This window comes from Ruditapes philippinarum, unplaced genomic scaffold (genome assembly GCF_026571515.1).
Source record: "Ruditapes philippinarum isolate M1 unplaced genomic scaffold, ASM2657151v2 ctg4999_1_1_1_1, whole genome shotgun sequence".
NCBI classification, from domain to species: Eukaryota; Metazoa; Mollusca; class Bivalvia; order Venerida; family Veneridae; genus Ruditapes; species Ruditapes philippinarum.
The window spans coordinates 74,449-90,235 of record NW_026866231.1 but is presented as its reverse complement, the minus strand read 5'-3'; the positions used below and the strand labels follow the sequence as shown (position 1 = coordinate 90,235).

Below are 15,787 nucleotides of genomic sequence, written 5' to 3'. Positions count from 1 at the left end.
AACTGTAAAAAATATAAGTAAATGTAGAATTAACATAGTTTTCTTTTTTATATTAGTAAAAAAAAGAGATTTAGTCTTTGTTCTACTTTATCGTCTAATAAAATTTTTTTTTTAAATTTCGGATATTCTTTATCACATAACCGTTCATTTAAACGTTGCTACTATTTGGGAAAACAAAGTGCGTGTATACGAAAAGTAGATCAAAGACTAAGATTTTTACACTGATAAGAAACTACAACAAATGTCTTAAACAGCTATAATTGCTCCCTTGTTCATCCTTTTGAGCTGTTTAAATCATTTACTATTTTCCTTCTTAACGTCTTAATTATTACATATGTATAGTGTTTAATTGTATATAACGAAATTACTTTCATCAAACTGTTGAATTTAAATATTAACAAAAGTACATACATATATTTATAATCACATTAAAACTAAGTGATTTGAATTTATGAAAAAAAGATTATTTTTATAAAAAGAATTAAGACTAAAATTTTATTATTTGTGATATGTACTATTTCAGGTATGTCTGATCTTGAAGACCCGCTCTACAAGGACTGGGTGCGTTCTGCCCTGAGTCTAAAATACCTTAAAGAAGGTATATATTGCTTTGTTGACCAATTTGCTAAACAACATCATAGCAACCTTCTTCTAAGTTATATTAAGGGTACCGGGTCCCCTGCGACCAGTTGCACTGAATGTACATCCGAAAATCTCATGCCAGAGCATCCAAGGCATCAATGTATTCAAAAATTTAGATCCAAGTGTTTCTGTAACAATCCTGGTGGACGCCGAAAATGTCCTAACAACTTCTGCAGTAGATTGTATGACTTAATTGTTATTGCTCACGACGAAAGAAACCCTCTATGGGTCAACACGGACCCAAGAAAATGGTATATGGATCATTGGGAAAGCGCTAAGTGTTATCTATCAACTACTGGTTATTCAGAACAAGGGACAGCTGTAGACACGGACGCTGCTGGCCTATTGTCAATTATTGTGAATAACATCGAGATCCGTAATTACGTTGATTGCATAGATAATATAAGAAAGGTATTTTGTATACTGTTTAATTGCATTCCTATTTATATTTATGATATAAAGATGTTTAAGTGAGAGTCCATAAAATGTCACACTCTGATTCATAACAATACCTGACTTCTCTGTAAGTCTGGTATCCCACTTTGGGCTGTTTATGCCGTCGCTAGAAGTTATAACGTTATTTTTCCAATTTGTCGTCGTTCTTCAACTGTCTTATTTCCAACAAATTCGCCATTTACTTTCATCACTTCTGTTTAAGCAAAATCAATCCACAGTTGATAAAGTTAAACTTAAAGGAACTCCAAACTGTTATTCACAAGAATTTATTGGAAATAATGTTTTAAAATTTGTGTTCAATTTGATATCGGTAAAAAATTAAGATAATTTGCTGATTATATTTTGCAGAAAGGTTACTATAAGCGTGCAAAATAAGCCACAAATGAAAGCTTTAATTCAAATAAATCGGGCTAATAAAAATGATTTTTAATTCCATTGTGAGATACTGTTTTAATATCGTTTGCGATTTTTATCGTTTAAATTTCCCAAATTTATCGATATAAAACTTTTAAATTTTAAGTTACCGGGATGATCCGGGACGATTCGTGGTGAAGTTATTGTTGCGGCGGTAATTCCCAAATAACCACTCAGGATGCTCTCCGGATCATCCCGGCAGAGCCCAGGTGAAGCTGCGGTTCATGCCAGTGCTTCCCCGGTCGTTCCCGGATGACGCCGGAAGAACCCCGGTTTACCGAGGCAGAGCCCCGGTTGATCCATACAGAGCCCTGGCAGAGCCCAGGACGATCCAGGCAGAGCCCCTGTAGAACCCCGGTGGATTGAAAACGCGCGAAAATGATAATATTAATTAATATAATATCTATTGTTCAAGAATAGTAATTCAATCATGATGATTTTCTGAAAAAAATCCTTTTGCAAGACTGGATAGAAGGGAAATGGGAAGGGTTTTAATACAAACAAGTGCAGTCATCGCAAATTGTCGTGATTATTTTGAAATGAACCGGGCTTTGCCGGGGCTTTACCGGGATCAACCGTAGCTCCATCGTCATCCTCCGGGGCTCTGCCGGCATCCTCTGGGGGTCTGCCGGCATTCACAAGGGCTCTGCCAGCATTCACCGGGGTTGTACCGTAGCTCTACCGGCTATATCCTACTCCGGATCATCCACGGTTTGTGCCGGCAGAGCTATGGTGTTCCCCGGTGTAACGCCGGTCGTTCCCGGCAGAGCTAAGGATGAAGCCGGCAAAGCTATACTTCCCGGATCATCCCTGACCACCCCGTTGATATGAAATATTTTATTCCATCCGGGGTCGAATGCCAAATGTTCCCGGATCATCCCGGACGTTGCCGGCACAGTTATTGATGTACCCCGGTTGTTCCCGGTCGTACCCCGGTCGTGCCCGGATCACCCCGGACGTCTACCGCGGCTCTGCCGGGACGTCATTGAGACTGTAGCTTAAGCTTTTGGACCTTTGGACCTCAGCGGAATCCTTTACCAAGTGTTTGGTATTGACACTTTTAAAATGGATCTGTTTTAACTACATCATAATTTTTGAATATGAATGCCTAATGTACCTGTAGACTCAACGATTCATTTTATAATACACCTAAGTATAATCATTTTTTATTTCAAGGTTCGGGATATCCGCAATGAGATTATGCATTCAAAGTCCTTTCAAGTGGATCAAAGTTCTTTATATTAATATATCGATCAGATGATTTTGGTTCTTCAAGATCCCAAGACATTAGTCACAGATGTAGCTTCTCAAAATGCCGTTTTAAAATTAGAACAGGTCACTATAATATTGATTCTGTTAATTTATCTTTATAAATTACTTCTGTTTGTCAGTTATTACACGGTTATTATCCTACATATTTCTTTTTATATTTGCGTGTAATATTCCTATAAATATCTAAAATAATCTTCTCTTTGTCGTTTTAGAATAACTTATTGTAAAATAACCACCAGATTAAGGCGTATTTTATAAAACAATAAAATGAAATGTCTTTTGACTAGATATTGATCAAATGTAAATTACACTGATTTTTAAAATTCTTATATGTATTTTTTTAAAGGCATTACTTAAAATTCTCAAAATTTAATGTTTATATGTTTTTTGTTTTCGAGTATTTAGTTAAAGAGAGATCAGATATACATAAGCTTAGAAGATGCTTATGAAATGCGAAGACAAGCTTTAAAAGCTGGAGAGGATGGTAAAAAAGAGATCGAGAAAACTAAGGACGAAGTCATTCAACAAATCGAGAAGAAGGGAAAAGAAATTCATGATAACTTAGATACACACTTTGACCAGCGATTACAGGAACAAAACAAGGTAATCAAGCTGTAAATCAATCAGCTGGGAACGAAATTGAAACAAAGGGACGGCAGATTATAGATAACATCGATGCATTAATTCAGTGTCGAGTGAATGACCATGAAAACAAAATCGAAGAGCAGTTTGAACTTTTGTATTCCATCTTTTATTTCCCTTTTATCAAATTGAAATGAAGAGTCGAATACTTAAGATTGTTACATATATTTGGTAGAATTTTAAATGAGTAATGTAACTATTGCTTTATTTAATCTTGAAAAGTAGTGCCAATTATTCAATAACATTTCTTGACCGAATATGAATGATATTTCCTGTTTCCCCAAATAATTATCATAAACAGTCATGCTGTTGTTGTAATGTTCGTTTATTAATGAACAATAATTAATATAAATTAAATCAAGTGCGTTGATACAATGAAGTAAAATAAAACACGACTAGTGTTCAGCACAAGATATGAATTTTATTCTGTAAACCCTTAACATGTGATCTTAGATATTTACTAGAAATACTGAGCATGCGCAAACAAGCATTATACATAGGGTCAGTTCAAGTTCATCATGTATGATGATACTACAGCTGTGATTATTATTCCACTATCATATATGTGTGTGTCCCATATTTCCCATTCATACCATTTTTCTGATATAATTTTAGTCTAAAGAAATTTCTGATGTTGAAACTCTGAATTCTGGGCTGACAGAAGATGAAAAAGGTAATGAATTGTGTTACAAATACTGATGTTTATCAAAAAATGTCAAGTCCGTCGATGTCTAATAAAGTTAAATGCATAATATCGAATTGTCCATCAATCTATGTTAAGGTTTTTGAAAATAAAGAAATATTAACAAACTTTTTGCGGAGTGGATTCCAGTTTCCGATTCTGTTTATATAGTATACCGGTCATGGTCATGGGGAAAATAAGACATTTTCCTCAGGGAATTAACCACTGAGCTGGTATGCCAACCACTACAATATCAATGCACTGACGTCCTTTCCGTACTAATTGACATTACTAATGTCGATTATTTTAATGTGTTTGTTTGTTTGTTTTTTTGTTTGTTTGTTTGAGAATGCTGAGAACTTTATCAATTCACGATTGTTTTGCCGTTTCATGGCATATAAATATTAACTATATTAACATAATATAAGAATTAAGAATATGTATGTTACAAGACAGGGAGACAACCCAATCAGGTCAACATAGAAACATGGTTGGAGTTAATTTTACATGCAATACCATTATCCATTCTAGAAGATATATTAGCATATCAACCTTTAATATCATGTCAATGCATCTTAAACACCTGATCGAGAGGTGTCCGTGGCCGAGTGGTTAATGTCCTTGACTTCAAATGACTTTAAAACCAGTCAAATAAACAAACAATACCAGAACGATTATTCTTATCTTAAATTATATATACATGCATTACACTATTGTACCGGTTTCTTATATTTTGACAGGTCTCCAAAGATATTTACTGGAATTTTATAGAAATGAATATATTCAGATACCAATTTCTCCACTTTCTACAAAGTACAGAAAAAGCGTTGAGGAGCTTTATGTCCCGTTACAGGCAAAGATATTTTGCAAACACAAGAATGTAGCCGCAACCAAACTAGTTGATGTGTTTCAGCAAGACAATAAAGTCATGCGCAGCATATATCTAACCGGAGAAGCAGGGATAGGAAAATCAACTTTTTGCAGGAAACTGATTTCACTATGGTGTACTGTTAGAGAAAATGAAGGAAAATTACCACATGATTATACTCCTGTTTTTGATTTTATAAACAAATCATCGACAGGGAACAGCTCTATTCAGTCCGTTGAAGGGTTTGAAGATTATATGGATGGTTTTTATTATGAGAGTTATATGTCCGATGAAAGTGATACGTCGCATACAGAATGCAGTGGTGATGATAGTTCTCTGTGTAATGAAGACCTAAACACAGGTGCAACAGAAAATGCTTTCACAAGTTATAAAAGCAATAAAGATTCCCTCAATTCAGCCGCTAAAAAATCACAGATCACAGGTGACGACACAGATAATGCATTAATCAAAAAATATGATTTCCTTTTCTTCATATCTCTTCGCGATACTCATCTAGAGGTCTCCATTGAAGACATGATAGTAAAGCAGCTTCTTTTTCAAAATTCAGAACTTGACAAATGTTTCAAAAGCACAATAGTTAGAATTCCAGAAAAATGCCTTTGCATTCTTGATGGATTGGACGAGTGGCAACCACCCAAACCTTTGCCAACACATCCTACTGTCACAAGAGGTTTGCCTCTAAGCTCTGTTGGTGGAAAATATGTCAAATTGTTTACGACTCGGAGATGGAAATACGAGAGTCTCAGTCCATGCATTGAAGAACATGAATCAGAAGTTAGACTGACGGGCATAGGGAAAAAATCATCAAAGGCGCTCATTGAAAATATGTTAGTGTCACAAGATCGCACAATTGCATTTGAAACGGCAGTTAGCTTGAGCGATACAAATGATTTGGGTTCTATTCCTCTCCTACTCAAATTATTAATTTGCTTATGGCAAGAAAACTCTAAACTTGAAACATCTAAAACAGAGTTGTATTGTTCAATTATAAATATTATGCTACATCTGGCTGAAAAAAGAAATGATTTGCCTTTTGTTATTTCAACTCAACAATTACCACATATGCTGGAAGTATTTCCCTACATTAAAGACAATAGCAACATTGTTTTCAAGCTTTCACAATTTGCATTTGATTCATTGTTTAAAAAGCGCAATGAGTCTACGTTGGTTTTTTCTATGTTTGATCTTTCACAGCAAGGTTTGAGTTCAAGAGAAATTCTTTTATTTCTGCAAACGGGAATTCTTACACAAAAGTCTTTATCTAGTGAATCAACTTTTATCCCGAAAACATCATTGTCGTTTATCCATAAAAGTTTTCAAGAGTATTTTGCAGCCGTGCATATTGCTACTGCTGACAGTGACAAAAATGAAATTAGAAAAATTATTGCCTGTAGATGCGGTCAAACGTATCAAATTGTTGAGATGGCAAATGTATTTTATTTCTTAGCAGACTTACACCAAGACTTGTATCAAGAAATATTAAAAGAAATAGCGTCACATTGTCCTGACAGAGGCATCGCCTTGGGCCACGAATTAGATCTCACGTTGAAATTAAAAGGAGAAGATATTTGTCTAACTGATATATTCTTAAGAGGTAACCCAAAATCCGTTGTGATAGAATCAACAAATTACGGCATTAAGGGGCTTTCGTTATCAAGACAAAACCAGAAACTTCAAATTTTAGAGCTCAGAAGTGTAAGTTTGACACATATTGCATTCAAGACGTTGCTAGAAAGTATTTCTATTTCAGGAAAAGGAGTTGATGTCACTCTTATATGCATAGGTTGGATAGATGGACACTTTGAAAAAGAAATGTTCCCACTATCTGTTCATGTACGGAACGTTGGAAAATTGAAAATCAAATTCACAAACCTTACCAAAGTGGAATTTATCCTGCCTCAAAATATTTGTACTGTTGAATTTACTGAGAATGATATGACAGACAATGGTTTGAGCACAATGATAAATTCTGTTTCAAAAACAAAAGGTGATATTGAAATGACCTTCCATCGTATAAAGCTCAGAAAATCTAAATATACGCATTGTAATTCTGATTGTCCACTTTTGAACATCACTGTTAATGCTTGTGAAGTTAATAAACGCATCACAATAGGAGAAATAAAAATTTGTAAAAGTTATATTACTCATACAGGTACATGTTCTGATTTGCAGAATGTACAATTGAGAGAATTAACGATTAAACGTGTTGACCTCACAATCGTGTCGTTTTCGTCTGTAGAAATTGACAATTTTCATCTAATAAATGCAATATCAAAAGGTTTAGGTAAGTTTAAAGTTTCAAGTCAAAATCGACAGCTTCAGGTTTTAGAGCTAGAGTGTGTATGTGTGAAAATGAAAGCATTCGGGTCATTTCTAAAAAATATTCCTATGTCGGATTACGGTGTTGATGTGACTCTAGTTAATATCATTTGGATTGAAGAAGACCTAAACCGAGAGTTTTTGATTGATGTAAAGAATATAAGGAAGTTAAAAATTCAATCTACAAGTCTTGCAAAAATAAAATGGAAACTATCTAAGAATATTCGTACGGTTGAATTGATTGATACTACTATAACATCCAGAAGTCTGTCTACAATAATCGAATCTTTTCGAGATACAGAATTTAATGTTGAATTATTGAGCTTGAATAATACTTGGTACTCAATGTCCAAAATATCCAAAATAGTACTGAATCGTTCTCAGATAATCGATGTGACATTAGGGGCAACCATTAAAAGCATAGAAAGCGTGTCCCAAGAAAGCAACTGTAAGATTCAAAGTTGTCCCCTAAACGAGTTATGGATTGAAAATACCGATATCGAGGGTGTGTTCTTAAGTTCAAAGGAATTTGACATTATTAACTTTGTGGATTTAACGATACAAATTAAAGAATTAAAGAAAATCCTAGGGAAAAAAATAATTGGGCATCTTTGTACGGTCTTAGAAAATTTCAAAGAAGATGATATCGTTACATTTACAGGTAGCAATACTGATGAATTACTTATTAGTGATAGATTTAACCTTCGATACCAAAAATCTAATACTCCTCTTGAGATAAGTGTGAATGATAATAAAGTGGTATCAGTGTTGACAATATCAAATCGATATTTAAAACCTGAACCATTGTTTGGCATTTCCGAAGTTTTCAGCGTTGTAGGGTCTAGAAACGATTTAAGGGAAGTAATAAAATTCATTCCCCCAATCGAGCAAATGAAGTTGAATTTACATTTTGAAAATATAACTTATCTATCTACAAACAATTTTGCATATTTAGTAGAACAACTAAGAAACAGTGCTTGCAAAATATTTTCTGTAACGATGGACAATGATGAGGGAGATATACATGTGAAAGATCGTGTGGCATATGTATATGACACATTAAAACCGGAATATGAACAAAGTAAAGGAAGACCTGTGTTAGATTTGATTAAATCTTTTTTTGAAGATTTCATGAGGATCTCAAATCAACATCTCTAAGAGGCTGTAGCCATACATAGATTAAAAGCAGAAAATGAACGTTCGAGTTTTTAAAACTTGACTGAGTGACTTTGTCCTTCTTTATTAAAGGAATTTTATAAATTGCATGCTTAGTGATATAACTTTTTGATGAAACTTTTATAAAAAGAGAATGAAAACTGTTTTACATTTAATACCTTCTGAATATATGTTCTTTTATACATGTTATACGTGCAATAAATGTTTTGTTTTCCTGCCATATCTGTTGGGAGCATTTCACAATGCAAACGAATACATTTGTTCTTACACACTACTTTTGGTTCATATTTCATTTATACGAAATTAAATCGTGTTTTGACCAAAATTAGGCAAAAATGGGGTCGCCTCTTCAAACTGTACAAAAGTGTCTGCATAATTGTCAAAGAATTACATCGTGTGCGATTAAAAAGTTGGAAGAGTACATACGTGGTCTCCAGTCTCACTAGGTGTTTCTCGTAAATCATCGTAAAACATAAAACAAAATTCAGTCACAAACTTACCGACAACAGCAAACGTCCATATTTTAGTCACCGCATCTGCGACGAAAACTCCACCGCCGCTGCAATGGATACAACGCTTCTGTTTGTGAAAAGGCAAGTTAAAACAAAAATAAAGGATGAACATTGCAGACTTTATATTATTGTGTCTATTCATGAGAGATAATGTAAGAGGAAAATATAAACTGTATAAAACATCTCCGTGTATGCAAGCTTATAAGAAAAAACACTTGTAAGGTATCATTTATAATATATGTGACGCACGTATTAAACGTAACATAGAAATGAAGATCTTATATGAATTTCAACCTATGTTTGTCTGTGCTTTACAAAACTTTATTCTATCTCAAATAGCAGAATTTAACAATATGCTTCAAATTTGACGTATTGTGATTATCTTATCTACTTTCGTCTCGATATGCGCACAAGGAAAAGTTTGTTTTTGCCATCGAATTTTGTCATCACAAATGGATCTTGATATTTCGTAAAGGCAATTATGTGAGGGTGTTTCTAGCGAAACGGTCTAACATATTTCAAAACCTTGTTTGCTGCGAAAAGCAATATGAAATAAGTGGTAGCCAATTTGAAATATTGAAAGATACACAACTTAGTAAGTGACACTAAAAAAATAATAAGTGTAACTTTTATTGGCGACGCCGGTGAGCGGCGTCGTCTTTTATGGAATGCTTTTTATTTTTGCCTATGGAAGGAGCTGTTATTATTAGCAGTTAATTTCATGTTGTGTTAATTATATTTATTTTGATTCGTAAAAATCAAGTAAACAAATATGTTGTTATATTTGTATTTAATAACTTTATATAAAAAGCATGAGCATTGTGATATTATTTTCACGAAATTGCAGGCTCTGATTATCAGCTTGTCCCTTTGTTTTATTGACAATACTAAAACCCGGATTTCGAATATCGTTGTGGTCTACATTGATGCTCATTCATTTATATATTTTCAAACTTTCCTACAAGAAGAAAGTTCACCTGCAAATGAGTATTAGGATAGGTAATGGACTGTTGTAAACGATTATCCTATTGATTGTAATCCATATTACGTTTATCTGTTGAAACAGAAATGGTTGTTTTTACAAAGTGTACCAGTATCCGGGATGTTGACAGCTATCCGAATTTCTGCAATTACTGCTGCCACAGTGGCCATCTACTTTTTTATGAATACTTTACCATTAATTTTGCATGGCATAATTAAAATGAGCCTGCAACATTTCTTAATTTTGATGTTTAGGGTGTTCTTTTGGTTTCATGTTTTCTTTATTTCAGGGGAAGTAACTCATGTTTACTAAATTATTTGTTCTTTTCTTGTTCTTAGGTATTACTTACAATTTTGTGTTTTATAAAATTTACCAGTTGTAAGGTCATCAAAAGCATAGAGGCCCTGATGAGTGAATATTGATATATTATATACTTTTACTGGCTTTATACACCCAATATTTCATATTTATTTAATAAAAACTTGGAATTATTTAATGTTATGTGCATACATTTATATCTTAGTATATTGGTATGAATGAGACTTATAATATTTCTGAAATTTTAAAGAGTTGCTGTTATGTCATTATTATTAAAGGGATGAGACTTTCATTTAAAGTTATAAATGATAATACATGTATTGATTGAAAATGTCCTGAAACTTTGATCAAGCAATATAATTGATAAAGCCTCAAAAAATCATGTTCTGAATAGTTATTCTAATTTTTTTCTAACATAGGCATAGTTTGAAAAGGACAGCTTCTGCCTTATCTATTTGTAATGGAGGGACACCGGTCTCAATCTCCAGGTCTCCTGAGTCAACCCGACAACTGACTTTTCAAAGAGTAGATTGGTACTTGTCCTTGAATAAATTTGTACACTAAATTTTATAGTGGGTGATTTGTGCCACATGAAAACCAACAAAGTACAAAAAGTAACCGGGCGCCAGATGAAAACGTGAAAATACAATCTACCACAAAGTGGTTCGTTTGTTGAATTTTCATGTTTTCGCCCGGTGCCCTTGATGTAAAATACAAATCAGCATTCATAAAATTTCTTATCATAGATAATGTACATGTATAAGCACAGTTATATTCACTTTCAAATTGACCTGTTATAAATAATGGCACAACCAATAACTGTCTTAGCCCTTTTTAGTAAAAATAATTATACAATAATAATTATATAAATTGTTATTTTAATTAAGACTATGAGTATGTAAGTTTTTTTTTCTTATTTATTAATTAAAAATTAATTATCTGTTAATTTAAAAATCTAAATATCTGTCACGGTTTAGAACTGTTCACTATTTAGGGGAGAAAATGTGTAAGCGGCCAGATAGCTCAATCGCTACAGCCGCGGTACATTATTCTGTGGGTCACAGGTTTGAGTTCTGGTCAAGCTGAAAGTTTTTCTCATCCTGTTACTGCAAATAACCATTAGTTTAATTTACTATTCTCTGTAAACATTAGAAATTCAAGTACATGAATCAATATAGTGGGGAAAAAGGTTTAGGTTTAGAACTGTTTCATTATTAAAGAGAAAATGTGTAGCCGGCCGGATAGCTCAGTTGGTCTGCTGAAAGTCATGGGTTCGAGCCATGGTCAGGCAGTTTCAGTCAGGGTTTAGAAGTAGTTTTTCAACTGACACATGTTTGATTCATTTAATAGATTGCATTTAATTTGAAATGGACAAAGGCAGTATTGCGTGATACTTTTAAATCTACAAAAAGCATTTGGTACAGTTGATCACACTTATTATACTGCACATGAAGAAGTTCTTTTTTCTTCTTCTTCATGGAACTTGAAGCATCTGTCATATGTAATGACATTCTTACATGGTTCAAGTCTTATCTCTGATAGCAGCTGGTGAATGTGGCTGATACTCCTTCTCTCTGAATACCTATGGTGTCCCCCTGATGTTCATTTTAGGTCATCTTTTATGTCTCATATATGTCAATGACATGTCTGCAACCCTAAGCAATAAGCTTTTATTATATGCACAGGCACAAGTATCAGACCTGGAGAAAAAATATTACCAGATTGATAAAAAAACCTGTGTTCATCTTAAAAGTGTCCCAAACCAAAAAAAAAAAATGTAAATGATGACCCCCTTTAAAAATATACTTAAAGTTAATAGTATATTTTTAAAGGGGGTCATTATTTACATTTTTTCTGGTTTTTGACACTTTTAAGATGAACACATATTTTTTATTAATCTGGTCATATTTTAATTTTCTTCCCAGGTGTGATACTTCTGCCTGTCATTATATGATGATGACTCAGGTATCCTTGTATCTGGTAAAGTAAATCTTAAGATTGGTTTATTGACTATAAATTGTCTTTGCATCTTGGCAAGACAAAGTCTATTCTTTTTGGTTTAAGTTTCAACATAAACTGGGCCAAGCCTCCAGGTCACATGAAATGGTACTGCTATAAAGTACACATCTTTTGTTAAGTATTTAGGTGCAAACCTGGATCAAATTCTTTTGGCGTCGCCCTTTGATGCTTTGCATCAATGCTTTTCTTGTTTATTATCTGTAATGTAAATTTCACAAAAAGGCAAGTTAAATATCGATATAAAAATGTATTGAAAGATTACTTATATTAACTGCTTTTTTCGCAATTTAATAAATGCTGATTTATATAAATATATCTCATCATGGCATGTGTGGAAAAAGATGTAGATATCTCTTACTTTTTCATTAAACCAACTGACAAGATATGAAGAAATTATTTATGAAAAAAAAACAGTTAAACAATAAATTGTGGTATGGTAAAAATATGAAAGTTGCTTCCCCTTAACCATTAAGTTTTATATTTATTAACACATCTATTAAAAAACTTTATTCGTATATAATAAATGTAGTTGAATGATTTCGAACATATGCAAAATATATAGACCGAATTCTTTCGCAGGAAGAGGTTGTGTTGAAATACGTAATGCCATAAAGAATGATATACAAATTGCATTGTTCATCTTATGTAGTAAATTTACAAAGGGAAATAAGTCTACATGTTCTACGTCGTTCCCTGCTAATGTATATATTGATAAGCAAGGTTTACTAAAGATAGATATCTTTATAAGACAAAATTAAAGTATGTCATATATTTAGATCTTTAGAAGTATTTTAAATTATATCGACACTAAATTATACATGCAATTACGTTCTACAATAGGCAGGTTTAATTTCAATGCATGTTTAACTTCAAACAATGATTAACGATAAAGTATAATAGTTTAGTAACTTGGGCTTTGTAATTATGATCACGGATTCATATTTTTTTGGCAACAAAGCATCATGAACATAAAGGCAAAATTACATATTGCCATTTAAAATGTCCGCACACGTTAATTCAAGGACATGTTCAGCAAACAAACAAACTTTTGATAATACAACGTCCGTTTGCAAATTATGATGATAAGTCAAAAGTACGATGATGAAATGATAAAATAACTTATTGTTATCATGATTTATATATTTAGATTTTTAATAGAATATCAAATGGTAATCTGAAATAAGTGTACATGTGTGAAAAAAAGTCGAAAGCTCGATGGTTAAAAGTCGAAATAACGAAACCAAGATGGCGAAAAGTACGATAGTGAAAACACGAAATTATAACGTTTTTTTTTTCGTTTTTTTATCATCTTACATTCGACTGATCACCATTGAGGTTTCGTTGTTTTACTTTTCAACATCGTAGTTGCATGTTTTCTATGGAACACTTTCGCGAGTTACGTGTGTCGATAGCGACAACAAAACCTAACGCGTTATCACCTTTTCGTCTTGTCGTCTTGTCGATTACGAAACGGTCAAACGGCGCGTTGTCGCACTGTCGTCTTGTCATCCTGTCGCTAGCGAAGCATGCAAACGGCGCGTTGTCGTGCGGTGCTATGTGGCCCTGTCGCTTGGCTTTTATATATCCAAATAGCTAATCCATCTATTTGATCCGAGTGCCAATGTGACATCGCGACAACACGCCGTACGACAAAGCGCCGTTTGGCGGCGTGCATCGATAGCGACAGGACGACAAGACGACGACAGTGCGACAACGCGCCGTCTGGCGCTTTGTTGTGCTGTCGACAGCGACAACACGACGCACAAAATGCTCCAAATCAGCCACCATAGTTTTCGTTGTTTCAAATGTGTGTCGCGATGGCCCTAACAGGACACCGTTTCTAAACCTAAATTAAACGGCACATTAATCTCGAAAATAATTAAGTCCATGTAAAAACAAAACCATCAAGGTTAAACCATCAAGGTTAATATTGATCAATCTGTGTTGTATTAAGAATGATTGGAGAATATCAAATTACAATCTGACAAAAAAAGAAATAAATCTTAAGGTATTTAAGCTATTGTATTTCCACATATTGTGTTTGTCAAATCTTATTATCTTTGTATGCTTTTTTTTTTTGGTTATTTTAAATTCGTTTCCCTGCTTTATTAAACAGATCTTTTAAATGTTTGCTTTAAATGTTTTAGGAAAACATTTTTTTAAGGAGAGAAACGTTGCAACCCGGTATTCCCGGAAATCGAAAGGGCCCTTAAAAAACAAATTTCATTAAAAATCTTTTAATTTAGGGAAATTTACCCAAATATATATAAAATGTCATGGGTTTTTCAAAGATGTTTTTTAACAAATCCCTTTTTCATTGTATTCTAATTTTTAAAAGAGGGTTCGATAAAGACATGTTTTGGGAAAACCCGGTTTTAAAGGGATGAAGTTTTTGTAAGTTTAATTTTTAAATTTCACTCTTATTATTGTTTCCATTAATTTTCCCTTGTAATTTTTGTTTTTACTTTTAATATACTTTAAGACAAATTTAAATGGTTCTTTTTTAGAAAATAATACAATTCCAAAGAAGGGGCCTCAACGGCAAAAATACCACAGATTCCATTAACTGAATTTATCATACAGGCATTATAATGTTTATCAGATAAAATCTTATAACAAATCATCATTTTCGCGTGACTTGAAAAATATCAAATGCAAATTTACATCATCAAAGACATAGTGTTCTATTGAGTTTTCGGGTTTGATAGTTTTCCGTCGTTCAATTAATTTAATTGTTGAAAATTGAGGCGTGAGGAATATTGAACTTTTTCATTATCCCTCAATTACAGACTCAATCAAACCAAGCCTGCATTTTTATTTTTATTTGTTGTGATTAATGCTTCTATTTGAAAGACCCTGGTTTAACTAAAGACAAAAATATCTTACCATCACTTACACCTTGATATATCCATGCATTAACAAAACCTAGTGAACATAACAAATCTTTAAACATTGAACACCAATGGATACGAGGAAAGGAAAAAGTAGATGCTTTAGCTAAACAATCATTAAATTTTAAAAAAACTGACTTATTGTTACCTGCTTGTGATTTTAAACCGGCTATAAATAAACTCGTATCATCTGAATGGAAAGCAAATTGGGACAATGCCGTTTTTAATAAACTTCACGATATAAACCCATCTCTTGATGTGTCACCATCTCTATCTCTGTCAAACCGCCGTGATCAAACAGTTCTTCTTCGATGCCGAATTGGACACACTAAAATTACCCATTCTTATCTCCTTACAAATGACAATGCCCCTTTCTGTGTAGGTTGTAATGAAAATTTTACTGTCAAGCATTTTCTTCTTGAATGTCATGATTTTTCACAGGCCCGTAATAGATTTTAGTCTGTAAATTCACTCAAAGAACTTTTTAATACAATACCATCAAAAAACATAATTGATTATTTGAAAGAGATAAACCTTTATTCTAGGATCTAATTGGTTCATTTCTATTGTCAT

The 15,787-nt window shown here is 33.2% G+C and overlaps 1 protein-coding gene across 1 annotated transcript; it reads left to right on the top strand.

Annotated features, from left to right (window-relative positions):
- The first annotated feature begins 914 nt into the window (after positions 1-914).
- LOC132731861 (uncharacterized) lies at positions 915-8,765 on the top strand. Its single transcript, XM_060718158.1, has 5 exons — positions 915-1,053; positions 2,689-2,847; positions 3,190-3,387; positions 4,042-4,099; positions 4,849-8,765. The coding sequence occupies exons 2-5, from the start codon at positions 2,770-2,772 to the stop codon at positions 8,472-8,474; spliced, it is 3,960 nt and encodes a 1,319-aa protein (XP_060574141.1). The 5' UTR covers positions 915-1,053; positions 2,689-2,769; the 3' UTR covers positions 8,475-8,765.
- The last annotated feature ends 7,022 nt before the right edge of the window (positions 8,766-15,787 follow it).

Excerpts from the sequence above, each read along its gene's own strand:
- LOC132731861 (XM_060718158.1), top strand. The coding sequence starts at position 2,770 with ATGATTTTGGTTCTTCAAGATCCCAAGACATTAGTCACAGATGTAGCT. Across the intron at positions 3,388-4,041 it reads GATTACAGGAACAAAACAAG|TCTAAAGAAATTTCTGATGT; the intron begins GTAATCAAGCTG and ends ATATAATTTTAG. Across the intron at positions 4,100-4,848 it reads GCTGACAGAAGATGAAAAAG|GTCTCCAAAGATATTTACTG; the intron begins GTAATGAATTGT and ends ATATTTTGACAG.